The 14,404-nt window shown below is 33.7% G+C and overlaps 2 protein-coding genes across 2 annotated transcripts; one reads left to right on the forward strand and one right to left on the reverse strand.

Annotated features, from left to right (window-relative positions):
* LOC149475061 (uncharacterized) lies at nt 1–4,875 on the reverse strand. The gene is made up of 4 exons (XM_089713931.1): nt 4,696–4,875; nt 4,308–4,476; nt 2,601–2,732; nt 1–1,179 (listed from the first exon to the last, which is right to left on the reverse strand). The coding sequence occupies exons 1-4, from the start codon at nt 4,802–4,804 to the stop codon at nt 963–965; spliced, it is 627 nt and encodes a 208-aa protein (XP_089570057.1). The 5' UTR covers nt 4,805–4,875; the 3' UTR covers nt 1–962.
* A 1,215-nt stretch (nt 4,876–6,090) lies between these two features.
* Nucleotides 6,091–10,218, forward strand: Cpsf5 (cleavage and polyadenylation specificity factor subunit 5). The gene is made up of 4 exons (XM_089713928.1): nt 6,091–6,481; nt 7,306–7,417; nt 8,389–8,479; nt 9,100–10,218. The coding sequence occupies exons 1-4, from the start codon at nt 6,264–6,266 to the stop codon at nt 9,345–9,347; spliced, it is 669 nt and encodes a 222-aa protein (XP_089570054.1). The 5' UTR covers nt 6,091–6,263; the 3' UTR covers nt 9,348–10,218.
* Nucleotides 10,219–14,404: the final 4,186 nt, after the last annotated feature.

A 14,404-nucleotide genomic window follows, 5' to 3' on the forward strand; every position in this document is an offset into this window, starting at 1 on the left:
ATCAATCCATTGGTACACATTATATTCCTGTCGATTCTGGGTCGTTTTTGGACATCTCCTTTGATAAAAAGCAACGTCTTACAGCACAGATAAAGGAAAAATTGCTAAAAGCATTAATTTAATGTTATAACATAATAAAAAATAGGTTTCTTCGGAGCTCTCAGTACACGAGTCCGACTCGCACTTGGCCGGTTTTATTATTTTACTCCATTTCTATATAATATACAATAGTAATATATTTATCTTTAAACTATGAATAATATTAAGTGTAAATTTTATTTACATAATAGATTTTTCTTACTATTAACAAATTCATTAATATTTCACATTTCTTTATATTTATCTATACATATAATAAAATTTAAGAAACGTCAAACTACATTGAATACTTATATATAAAACTCAAAGGTGACTGATATAGTGATCTATCAACGCACAGCCCAAACCACTGGACGTATCGGGCTGAAATTTGGCATGCAGGTAGATGTCATAACGTAGGCGTCCCCTAAGAAAGGATTTTAGAAAATCCATCCCCTAAAGGGGTAAAATAGGGGATGAAAATTTGTATCATGTAAATTTATCTTTTCCACGCAGGCGAAGCTGCGGGCAACAGCTAGTTGAATATATTTTTAAAAGAATAATTGAGGCGTAATATTCAATCTACTATCAATATAGAAGCCAAAAATTTTTTTAGAATTTTTGTATGTATGTATGTCCGGGCTAAACTCAAAAAGTACTACACGGATTTACTTCAAATTTGGTACAGATATAGCTTGATACCTGAGGAAGGACATAGGATAGGTTTTATCCCGGAAATACCACGAGAACGAGAACTATGCGGATTTTTCTTTGATCACGCAGGCGAAACCGCGGGCGGAAATCTAAGCTATGTTGTAAAGTTTGAAATAAACTTATTTGACTACGCGGACGAAGCCGCTGGCAAAAAGCTAGTTTGAAATAAATCAGTCTTTCCTCATACAATTCCGTTTTTCCAATACAATGATGTTTTTCAAAGCACTCGCTATAACGAACCTCATTTCGTGGAACTTATTCACACTCAATCTATATAAGAACTTTTGTCCGTTCGTCAATTCCAATGTTAGGATTATTTGTGTATCTCTGTGTATGATTTCCTTGCTTCTTTCTGAATTCGCGTTCTCTTTGCGTATGTTCGTTTGGCTGAAATAAAAATAATGTACTTAAGTATATAAAAAAGATATTAAAATATGTTTAAAGCGCGTCACACACGGTGAAGATTTTATCTTAAGATACTGTTATATTTTATATTACAGTATCTTAACGCATCCAGTATCAGCGTTCGGACCATCATTTTTCTTTTTGTCATTGCGTACTAAGACTCCTATAGAACCGCCATCCTGTTACAAATGACCCACAAAATTTCGCGTCATTTGTAACAGGATGGCGGTTCTACAGGGGTGGGTGGTACGCAATGACAAAAAGAAAAATGATGGTCCGAACGCTGATACCGGAAGCGTTAAGATACTGTAATATAAAATATAACAGTATCGATAAAATATTATAGTATCTTCACCGTGTGTGACGCGCTTAATACTAAAAACATATTGTCTATACTAATATATCTTAATATATGTATATAAATCTCGTGTCACAATGGTCAATGTTTGTCCTCAATGGACTCCTAAACCACTTAACCGATTATAATAAAATTCGCACACCATGTGCAGTTCGATCCAACTTGAGAGATAGGATAGTTTAAACATGTAGGTACCACGGGCGAAGCCGGGGCGGACCGCTAGTAATATTATAAAACTTGTTTGAAGGCGCTAATCTCAGGAACTACTGGTCCGATTTGAAAAATTATTTCGGTGTTAGATAGCCCATTTATCGAGGAAGGCTATAGGCTATAGATTATCACGCTAAGACAAACAGAAGCGGAGCACTGCGGTTTTACCGCGGAGCACAGCTAGTCCATACCATAAAAATAAATCGACAAATATGTTGCTAAGCGTCAACCTCGAGAACGGCTCGACTAATCTAGCTAATTTTATTCAACGTTTGTAGTAATCAAAATCTTCAAATCGGAAATTATTGAGATCAAAAATGACTCGAAAATCGTTATTTTTTTCAATTATTCACATTACATTTCTGGCTAACTACAAACATATATTTTTGCACTACAAACCTCTAGGACCATTTATTAGTCACTAGCTTTCCACCCGCGGCTTTGCCCGCGCAGTCAAAGAAAAACTCGTATAGTTCCCGTTCCCGTGGGATTTCCGGGATAAAACCTATCCTATGTCCCGGGGTAAAAAGTCCTTTCTCGGGTATCAAAATATCTCTATACCAAATTTCATGCAAATTGGTTCAGTAGTTAAGGCGTGATTGAGTAACAGACATACAGACAGAGTTACTTTCGCATTTATAATATTAAGTATGGATTTTTAACGTTTGTATTTTACCTGGTACAAAAACCCCTGAGCAGATCTCTATGAAATTTGGTACAGAGATAGATTATAATCTGAATTTGCACATTAGCTAGTGCCAATATTAGTTTTGTTATATTATAATTAGTGTAATAATTTACACAGGTAAAGGTGAGTTGCTTAACTAGTATTTACCTTAGAGACAGGTCTATTTTCCACTGCAAGCTTGCTATACCAGGCTTTATTCTCAAATGTCTTTGTATATTATTGTATATTTTATCCATACATAATAGGGTTGTTAATTCACACACACATTCTGGGGTGAATCTGAAAAAAATAATTATTTATTTAACACTATTGTGCAATAAACCAGGTACATAAAATAACAATTTACAATAAACAAAAGCACAAAGGTCGGCCTTATAACTATACAGTGATTTCTGCCAGGCAACCATGGGGAGAAGGCAAAGAAGCGATAATTAAATTATTTGTGAAAATTAATAAAATAATGAAAGTTACATTGTGTTTTCTTTATAAATACAAAATCATGAACCATTAAATTTAGTTTATTTATACATACTAATAAAAAGTTAAACAATGGATAAATTTCTACCATTTTCTACCATAGCTGTGTCCTGCTCTTGCTCACATGCAACGTCAATCATAAAAACAAGACAGGCTATTGCAATAACTAATCCATTGCATAGGGAATGGGTAACATTTTATTAGTAAGACCGTAAATAAACTTTCACTTTATTATTTAATACTAGCGGTCCGCCCCGGCTTCGCCCGTGGTACATATTTACGTTTTCTCTACATAAAAACCATCCTCGTACTTCAAGGAATATAATAAAAAAAGAATTATCGAAATCGGTTCAGCCGTTCTCGAGTTATGCGCTTACCAACACATTTTGCGATTCATTTTTATATATAAGAGAAGATTATAATATGCTGTTTCTGCAACTGTATGACGTAGGCCTATTTTCCATATCTACTTTAGCAACTTTAAATAAGTGGTTATATTATTATTTAACCGTTTAGAATAATATAATCATGCAATACAATTAGCTTTAAAATAACTAATTTTTATATGTACTAATATTATAAATGCGAAAGTAACTCTGTCTGTCTGTCTGTTACTCAATCACGCCTAAACTGCTGAACCAATTTGCATGAAATTTGGTATAGCGATATTTTGATACTCGAGAAAGGACATAGGATAGGTTTTAAAATTTCGATTATCGGAATAGTCTACTACAGTAGACCCGCACTTTTTTTTTCACGTTTTTTTGTTCACGTTTTGCAAGGCCTTGTCCAGGTATAGGGTACTAGCTGTGTCCTGCAGTTTCACCCGCATTGTTCCGCTCCTGTTGGTCTTAGTGTAATGATATATAGCCTATAGCGTTCCTCAATAAATGGGCTATCTTACATCAAAAGAATTTACCAAATCAGACCAGTAGTTCCCGAGATTAGCGCGTTCAAACAAACAAACTCTTTAGCTTTATAATATTAGTATAGATAGAGACCCCCCTATAGGCTGAATGTTTTTACTCAAGAGTACCTTGTAATTTGACAAATTTTGAACCTAATGCTAGGATAAGATAGTTTAGTAAGGCCTGTTTCATGTTATATTTTGGAATTAAAACAATATCTTCGAGTAGAGCACAAATAGTGGTGGCACATTTTTATTATATACTGTTAAATCATGCATGATCGACGTAAAAATTGTTAAACAATAGGGATTCCTTATTTATACACATGTTGGATTACAGGGGGCGACGGATAGGCTAGAGGCCAGTGTAATGCGGGTCTACTGTACTTTAGATACAAAAGGGCTGTTGTTTCATCTCCAAGTGAAACTATAGAGTTCTTATAATGACTAAAATGTTACAAAACACTCACTTTAGGCCCTCCAGAAACATCTGCATATCCTCCTCGCTCCACGGCTCTTTATTCGCCGATCTAAGTCGCGAGACATGTCGCACCACGGACCGTATTGCTGAAAATTTATCCGCGTTCATGAGGCTCGCCATTCGGCTATCCGGGTTACCTTCTAGCTCTTTGAGGGCCACTGAAATTGTATTGAATAGATTTATGATATATATAGTAAAAAAAAAAACATGCAATAAGCTTATACTTATTGTATTGTAATAAATAAGTGCTCGGAGGCCCAGCAGTGGGTAATAGTGGCTAATTCACCTCTATTGCTAGCTAGTACTTTGCCGCAAACGGCAAAACACAAGTATGCGGTTCACTAAATAGTCTTATAATTAAATTACTAGTAACTTACACAAAACAAACGGTTTTAATTCCTTTTTCTGTATATCCGGCGTGACGAAGGATACAGTTGTCCATTGCGCTGGATTTTCCGTCAATAATTCTGTCTGTTGGGACATCATTCAAAGAACAAAATAAATCCGAAAATAAAATATAATTTTTCAGATTTCACTGCAAGATTGAAATTTGAAGGTACACACTACACAATAATTACACAAATGACAATTGACAAAAGTCAAAACAAATTCCATAAAACCATAGACCACAGAGTAATGTACTCTATGGTTTGAAATCATACCATAGACAAGAAACGAAAATAAAGATGTACACTGACGCCACGACAATACCATATTTTTTCTCAATGTTCTAACAAGCAGTATTTTCCTATTTATATATTTCAAACTTAGAGTATATATTACAGTAGTATAGAGCGCGTGTATTGCACTAATTGCTTAGTGCACATCGTAGGCAGATGAGCTAAAGATACTATATAGATGTGTGTGTGACCAATAGGGATGGGTAGGTATCAATTGCGTGTTGAGGTATCGATAAGTTATGTAAATAAATATGTATCATAAGTAAATTTTATGTTCAGTTATTAAAGGAGAAATGTATGAATAAAATATAGATATGTAATTTTACATTTGCTTACCAACTGAATAAAGTGTGTTTATTCCATTTGAATATTTCTTGTATTAATTATTATAAGTACTTTAAAAAAATATGTTTAATTAGAATATCAGAAAAACGTGTGGACTTACTTACTTTAAATAATAAAGTTAATAAAATAAAAGATCGTTTAGTGCATTTTTTAAAATAATAAATCAAACAATATTAAGTAATAATGTTTTAAAAATGTTAAATAAAAATAAGAAATAATTAATAATTTAAAATGATAATATAATAAATAATATTATTTTTTTTTTTATTTAATTTTATCCATTCTACTATAAAATGTTCAAAATTAATTTAGCGGTTCAAAAAATATACAGTAACATTACATACTTTACATTTACACTATAATACATTCGCATACATTCATAATATAATACATTTTGTGTATAGTATCGTTTTTGCAAGATAGAACTGCACATTTCACCATGTTTATTCGTAAATATGAAAAAAATTCCAGAGCAACGCACTTCGACAGCACTCAACCACGACTACGAGCGCTCGCGGCGGGAACGTCGTGTTGTTCCCACTTGGTTGTTCGCACTCTATAGATACTCTACTTTACTGTTCATAGATACTATATATACTCTTAAACTTTCAAATTAAACAGACAAGACATAAATAAATATAGCATTATTCGAACTCTATATGCATTATTCTTAAAGGTCGTGGATATTTAATTAATGGTAATCTGTGAACAGACAAATTGTGGACTGTATTTACTATTTTATCTGTGGCACGCATTTGTAATTTATGATTTGTGCAAAATCGGCGTCCGAAGCTGAAACGTGTTGTTAAATATCATAATATTTTCTATTTTACGTGAAATAATCTCTTTTGTTTAACCGAAACATAATTTGCTATTGTGATCAATCTGAATTATATACTTTGAACAAGACAACCAACATTATGGCGACCGTACAAGCAAAACAATGGCCGGTGAGACCGGGTATTCAGCATCAAAATAGTCAAAACGCAGCCAGTCTGACTCTAAATAGATCGATTAATCTATATCCCTTGACTAATTATACGTTTGGAACCAAAGAACCTCTGTTTGAAAAGGATGCTTCAGTTCCAGCGAGATTTCAAAGGATGCGTGAGGAATTTTCCAAGATTGGCATGAGGAGGTAAGCAATACTTGTTGTGCCTCGTGACTACACTTCGTAAATCCACGAGAATATTCACTATTTGCATTATTTGATTATTTAGAGGATGATTCGTGAAACAAAAGTGGCCAATTTGAACTGAGAACTTGTTTCATGTTTTTTTTTAATTCCAAATTTAAACTTGGTAATTTGGTGCCGTATTTTACAAGCCCCATGAACAGACAGACTTCCTATTTATATAATCTCCAACACAAACTATCTTCAGAAGCACTTTTTTATCACCAAAAAACTATAAATCAGCAATAATTGCTGTTTTAAGTCATCTATCGTCAGTCTATCATCTTACCAAACAACATTGAGGTATTATTAGTACATAGTTGAAAGAACATAGTAACTCAATGCCAAACAATGATCAAGTTAGATCATTAGGTATTGCTTCAGCTGTTTGTCTATATGCTTAGATCTTTTAAATTATGAAACATATTTAATGGAGTTCTTTTAATAGATAGTTATTCAGCTATATTACAGGTTTAGTGTAATATGTTACGATTTATACAATGCAGATGAGACATGGGCGGAAAGGTAGTTTTTAAATGAAATAAGTGAAGTCCCATGTCCCCTAGTGGGGTAAGGGGCAGATGCATTATACATCTGTTTCACTGATCGATTTTCTTTAGGGACAAGTAGGTGACCAGCCTTCTGTGTCCTGCCAGACCGAGACATTTTTTTTCTTCGTCTCCACCGGGAATCGAACCCCTTGGTGTTACGCTCATGCGTCAACCACTGTACCAAGGAGGCGGTCAAGTTAAATGAAATATTATTATTTTAATGCCTTTTTCTTGCAGATCTGTAGAGGGTGTGTTATTAGTACATGAGCATGGCCTGCCACATGTCTTGTTATTACAACTCGGAACTGCATTTTTCAAGTTGCCTGGCGGAGAACTCAATCCAGGAGAGGTGAGTTACATCTATTTCTATGTTTATGATAATACTAGCGGTTCGCTCCGGCTTCGCCCGTGGTACATGTTAATGTTTTCTCTCTATAAGGACCTTCCTCATACTTCAAGGAATATTATAAAATAGAATTAGCGAAATCGGTTCAGCCATTCTCGCTAAAAAGTTGCCTATATCACTCTTGCTTCCTAACTATCTATAGATACTAAAATCAGATGTGATAGTTTATTTTCTTAGCATAAGGATTAAAATGTACCACTGGAAGATACTTGTTCCCGCGACACAGGGAATCCTAGTGTGGGAGCAAGGGTTTTCAATTTCTATGCATCTTATATTTTTTGGAAATAAAGATTATTGTTTATTGTTTATTGTTTATATGTTAATTGCAACCATACTTTTGCATTATAAATATATATTATAAATAAAATAAATAAATAAAATAAATCACTACATAGTATAAAACAAAGTCGCTTTCTCTGCCCCTATGTCCCTATGTATGCTAAAAACTTTAAAACTACGCAACGGATTTTGATGCGGTTTTTTTTAATAGAATGAATGATTGAAAAGGAAGGTTTTAGTATATAATTTATTAGGTGTTAGACAAAGCGGGCGAAGCCGCGGGCGGTAAGCTAGTATATAATATTTGTAACAATGGACTAATGATCCAACTGGCTTTTTCACATGTGCAATTATGCATGTTATATCATCACTGCATAGTATAAAACAAAGTCACTTTCTCTGTCCCTATATGTCCTTATGTACGTTTAAATATTTTAAAACTATGCAACAGATTTTGATGCGGTTTTTTTTCGGATTCGCCCGCTTTGTCTAAAACTTAATAAATTATATACCAGAACTATTAAAAACTGCATCAAAATCTGTTGCGTAGTTTTAAAGATTCAAGCATACATACATTATACAAGCACGCTATAAGCTAGTTTATACTATATTGATATTAATTTGTTATATTACAGGATGAAATAGAAGGTCTAAAACGATTGCTAACAGAGACTCTCGGTCGACAAGATGGCGTGAAACAAGATTGGCTCATAGAAGACACTATCGGTGAGTAATTTATTTTTATTTAACTAAGAGAATCGTATTTTTGGCTATGTAAAAGTCAGAAGATTTGAATTTGATATATCAGTTTTATGGTATTCAAATGCTTTATAGATATAAAGTTTTAAAGAATAGAAGAAATTCAATTCAAATTTCAAATTACACATACACTAAAGCTTAAAACTGAATGAACTGAAAAGTGTTCCAACTAAAAGAATGATTAAGAAAACATTTATTCAAGTAAAACTTCTTTATGCGCGTTCACCAGTTAAATTTCAAACTCGCGTCATGGTAATACCGTCACGTCACGGAGTAAAGCGACGATTTTGCTAATTTTGGATCTTGCCAAAGAAGTTTCGCTTCTGACACGTGTGCTCGGCAGTCACACTCTTTTTTTCTATTCTTTAAAAATTTATCATTTAAACACGCATTGCTCCGCTCCTATTGGTCTTGGCGTGATGATATATAGCCTATAGTCTTCCTCGATAAATGGGAAGAATTTTTCAAATCGTACCAATACTTCCCGAGATTAGCGCGTTCAAGCAAACAAACTCTTCAGCTTTATATTATTAGTAATTAGTATAGATTTGAATGCTATAAAACTACAACATACAATTTCTTTGTAGGCAACTGGTGGCGACCGAACTTCGAACCGCCACAATATCCATACATACCGCCGCACATTACAAAACCGAAAGAGCACAAACGCCTATTCCTTGTTCAGTTGCAAGACAGAGCTCTATTCGCTGTGCCAAAGAATTACAAATTGGTTGCCGCACCCCTGTTCGAATTGTATGACAATGCCCAAGGGTATGGGCCTATAATTTCATCACTGTCGCAAAGCCTGTGTAGATTCAATTTTGTTTACATGTAAATTTTTGTTTAGATGGTGTGAAAATGGTTGTGTTATTGATTTTTTTTTGTTAATGGAGGTTTAAATACAGTTTTATTAATAATAGAGTAACTAAAACCGGGTCTATAACATATTAAAACTGTTGTCTAAAAGTTTTATGGAAAAACATGTTTTAGCGATAAATCATAGATAAGGACAAGTTTAAACAGCTGTACTGAAGTTAAACTGTGACTTTATAGTATTGGTTTAAAACAGGCTTATATTTAAGTTTGTGTAATAAGACTGTTTTAGCTAAAGATGCAATTAAATCTAGTATATGTAAAGGAAGTTATTGGAAAGAATTTGCTTTTAAGGGCTGATTTTTCAATCCTTGGTTAAAACTTATTCGTTGAATAATGTATAAAACTACCATTTTAAAAACGTATTCTAATTGCCCGTATTTGACAGTTTACGTGACATTTTAATATTATCGTGTAATACTTTATTGGACGGATAAGTTTTATCCAAGCATTGAAAAATCGGCCCTAAATTGTGTTTGTTTTTGTTAAAATTTTCTATTGCGAGGGAACCGTAAAATTGGTAAAAACTTAGTCATCTTGCATATAAATATAAAAAAAAATCAATAACATAAGATTTTTCACATTTCGATCTTAATATATATTTGTGAGTGGCAATACTGGTGATTTTAAATATAAAACAAGTATTTTAAATCGAAAAAAAAATTAAGTACTAAGGTATATTCGGTATCGAATGCATTTTTTTGCTGGTAACACTTACATTTTTCGAGTAAGTATTTAAATAATTTCGAGTGTTGCCACAGTGTGAATTATCTCATGATGGACGATTGTAAAATTAGTTATTAAGTAATACTGACGCAATACGAACAGAAAAAGACATGGGTTTTATTTATTGTACCTCAAGCAAGAAGATTGTCCTAGTTTTAAGTAACGGTAAGACTGAATGTGACTACATTTTTTATCTGTGATGTTTGACAGTTTGTGTTTATCTGTGATTCTTGGCATTTTGTCAAATGATGACCAAAAAAAAAATGTTTTTTCGATGTCAGTCGAAACTTTTTTTGTATCTGTCAATTTTTATTTTATTTTTTTTATCTGTGATTCGAGACGTGTGTGTTGTATAAAATTATATTACACATATTATGTAAAATATTGGTGTAGGATTGGATACTGTTTATGTAAATAATGTGTATATTTTTGTTACACGTATACAGTATTAGGAATAATCTATTCTTTTCTAGTCATCAACGTATTTTTAAAATAATAACACTTTAAAAAACAAAACTTACTTTTAAGCAAAAATGCGATAGATATTAACAACAAATGTATGTTAGGAACTGTTTTTACAAAATGAGTTATTATGATATTTGTATTATGACGCTTTATGTAATTCTGTAAAGACAATTAATGTTCATTTTTAACCGACTTCAAGAAGGTTTTTCTTGAATAGTAAAATAGAGAAACATTAGAATATGGCAATTGTAAAACACTTTGCAAATCAAATGTGGCTGTTACAAATATTGGGTCTTCGCTGGCTTTTATCTTGTCCTTGGCTTTTGCTTCCTCACATTCGGTTTTTCTTATAAGATGTAACAAATAATCAATTCCATGTCACCCTTTACTTCAGAACTTTGTACTTTGAACAAGTAGCACACAAGTCCTTCTTTGGCCTAAAGAAGGATAAGTTATAATTGTTACAAAATATGCGCCTGGTATGTACATTGCTTTACAGGTGTTGCATTCCTTTCCACACAAAATGATTGATATGGCCCATACATTTTAAGAATAGATAGGCCACTTTCAAGGTACAATTTTTGACATTGTTTCCTAACATATTGACTTTCCATTACATTATATTTTTCAAAAACTTTTGAATCTATCCAACCATTTCTTGTAGCAGCATATTTTGTACCCTCATACGTATTGTGGGACATACATTGATCCCATATATTCTTGCCACGGTATTAAAGGTGGCAATTTATCGCCAGCTGCGTAGACAGTGAACAAAACAGTGATTGTTCTTTCCAGCGGAAGCTATTGTTCTTATACTAGTGAATTGCTGAAACGAAAATGCATTAGCCCCATATACGCAATTACCCCGGTTGACCTCACGGACCTTTAGACATTGAAGGATACGGAGCTTTAGACGTCGAAGGATTTGAATTTATTAATTTCGAAATATTAGGTGGAAAGTTTTCTTTGTTTTTTATTAACTTGTGTGCATCAATTTCCCCTATAATTAGATTTGCATCAGTATCACTCAGGTTTATAAGAAAATCATTGCGATTTACAGCGGAATTATTTTCAACTTTTTCTTCTAGATCAACATCATCAATACACAATATTTGCAAATCATCTTTCATCTCAGTACCAAGAATTGGTAACTCATTTAACTTTAACAATAACCTTTTGTTATAATATGCAGCTCATTATTTTTAGATTTCTGGTTAAAATGTGGAAAATTTGAGTATTTATATGTTTCTGGATCATAACAATAACAGGATTTCTTGTTACAGAAACAGCTGAGGATGCTATGTTGAATTTCATCATTACCATGTACAGAAATCACTTCATGAATACTCATAGTCCCTTTTATAATTTTAGGTATAATTTTATCTCGTTGATTTCGGTTTCAGATACGTAAAAAAAACTTTTACAGCTTTTACAAAAGATTCCAACGTCAAGTACACATCAGTAGCGTTTGTTATATCTTTTCCATAGGCGTTTTGCCTATCGACAGCCCGCTTAACAGCCCCTCCAATAGCACCAGCCACACCCTTACCGAGCCCACTTTCAAAAAATGACCACGAAATATCAAACTTGTAAAAAAATGAAAAATTTGAGAAAAAAGTTATTTTTCTGCCGGTATTCCGAATGATTTATCGTCATTTCCTCAAAAAGGTGGAGTGCGTCCGCTACGCTATTGCTGAAAATTTTACCATCTGATTTGATCTTCATGTTTCGGCGCCTGATTTTATAAGCTTCGTGTTCTCTCTTCTTTAGATATCTTGTTAGCGACAAGTGCATGACAGGTGTTGTCGTCAATCCGCAGTAAATTTGGCTGCATTCAAATAAGCAACTGACCAAAACAGCCTCTAGATTCAGTAAATTTGGCTGCATTCAAATAGGCAACTGACCGAAACAGCCTCTAGATTCAGTAAATTTGGCTGCATTCAAATAGGCAACTGACCGAAACAGCCTCTTGATTCAGTAAATTTGGCTGCATTCAATTAGGCAACTGACCAAAAACAGCCTCTTGATTCAGTAAATTTGGCTACATTGAAATTAGCAACTGACCAAAACAGCCTCTAGATTCAGTAAATTTGGCTGCATTCCAATATGCAACTGACCAAAACAGCCTCTTGATTCAGTAAATTTGGCTGCATTGAAATAAGCAACTGACCAAAACAGCCTCTTGATTCAGTAAATTTGGCTGCATTGAAATAAGCAACTGACCAAAACAGCCTCTTGATTCAGTAAATTTGGCTGCATTCAAATTAGCAACTGACCAAAACAGCTTCTTGATTCACTGTTGAAAAGATTAAAAGATTCTACATGGGTGCCCTTCTCTTTTACTATTTTTTTTTATCTTGGCTTGGCTCGCCTTAAAGATAGGTTCGACCCTCTGGTGTTTTTTTTATAGATAACGACTGGTTGGGTTTCAGCCAGTAATACTTGTTTCCTATTTGCAAAGGCAGGATTGCATTACAATGATGCGCTTAAAAACTCAAGAAAATGGTAGTTGCTTGACAATCGTTGGCAAAAATCATTTAAATAAGCAACTGACCAAAACAGCAATTGGACTTATTGTTGAAAAGACTGAGAGATTCTACATGGGTGCACTTTTCTTTTCCTTATTTTCTTTAAATATCTTGTGAGCGACATATGATACAATCCAGTTTTTTGTCTGTCGAGTTTGTTGCTCGACAATATTTTTCATCACAATTTTCCGTGAGATTTTCATCTCCTAGTTACTCATCAACTTTTTGTACGTTGATTTCGTCTACTATGTTGGGAAAATTCTTTGCAACGTTTAAAGTTGATCCAAGCACTGTAAATCTTTGGAAATACTGCTTTGCTTGAATTGATTACATTATTTGAAGGAATGATTGTATTCCAGGTTTCAAACTCACGTCTACGGATATGCGATTGATTTCAGAGGTCACATTTACGCCTAAATATTTACGCCTCTTTCAGGAACAAAAAGTTGGCAGTGGATTTGGATCAAATGCAAGTGGGGTTTTCAAATAATTTCCTTTCATATAACAACTTAAAAGGCACGTATACATTTCGGAAATGTCTTTGAATGCTGTGTCGACTGTTGTGTAATCTCCTTGAAATACGGTGTTTAGTTTGTTGACAATTTGCAATATACACTTTGAATGGCAAACATACTGAAAAGCCGTCATGCTGGTAGTATATGGGCGCTTGTGCACTACAAGGAATTTTACTGTCCGGCATTCCGATTTTTTACGGTCCGGTGTGGCATGAAAAAACCGATGAATTGCTTGTGCACCTGTCCGTCTTTACTCGGATCAGTGCGGTACAGTTCAAGGAAGTATGGCGGTATAATGCTATCATAAATGATTGTTTTTGCATTTTACAAGAAACGAGTAAAAATATAGAAGGTGAAATATTATATTACTTCGTTATAATAAAAAGTAAAGTTCCGTAAGAGATTTAAAATGCGTGTTTCACTTATTTATTTTAATCGGTGACGAGGAGCTAAATCTATTCCCACTTGAACTTTAACTTACCAACACTTACTTAGATAATAATTATAGGTCAATGCTTGGTCAATGTATATAAAATAACAATACCGACTTCTCAAATCTCATTGCCAGCTAAAAGAAAGTAAAACAAGAGCTTGCTTTCAATTGGCATATGCAGTAAAAAGAGTAAAATCCAAGCAAGTGGGCACTCGAAAACAATTATACCTACAGCGACTCGTAAACTCAAAAAACCATCCGGAATAGGGAAAAGTAAAATGTCGGACAGTAAAATTACGTATAGTGCACAAGCTAGTATTTAGATTAATTGCGTGCCATACCGGACCGTAAA

Source organism: Colias philodice, chromosome 31 (genome assembly GCF_061535455.1).
Source record: "Colias philodice isolate Cphi_HAF_F1 chromosome 31, ilColPhil1 Martin Lab GWU primary, whole genome shotgun sequence".
Taxonomy (NCBI): domain Eukaryota; kingdom Metazoa; phylum Arthropoda; class Insecta; order Lepidoptera; family Pieridae; genus Colias; species Colias philodice.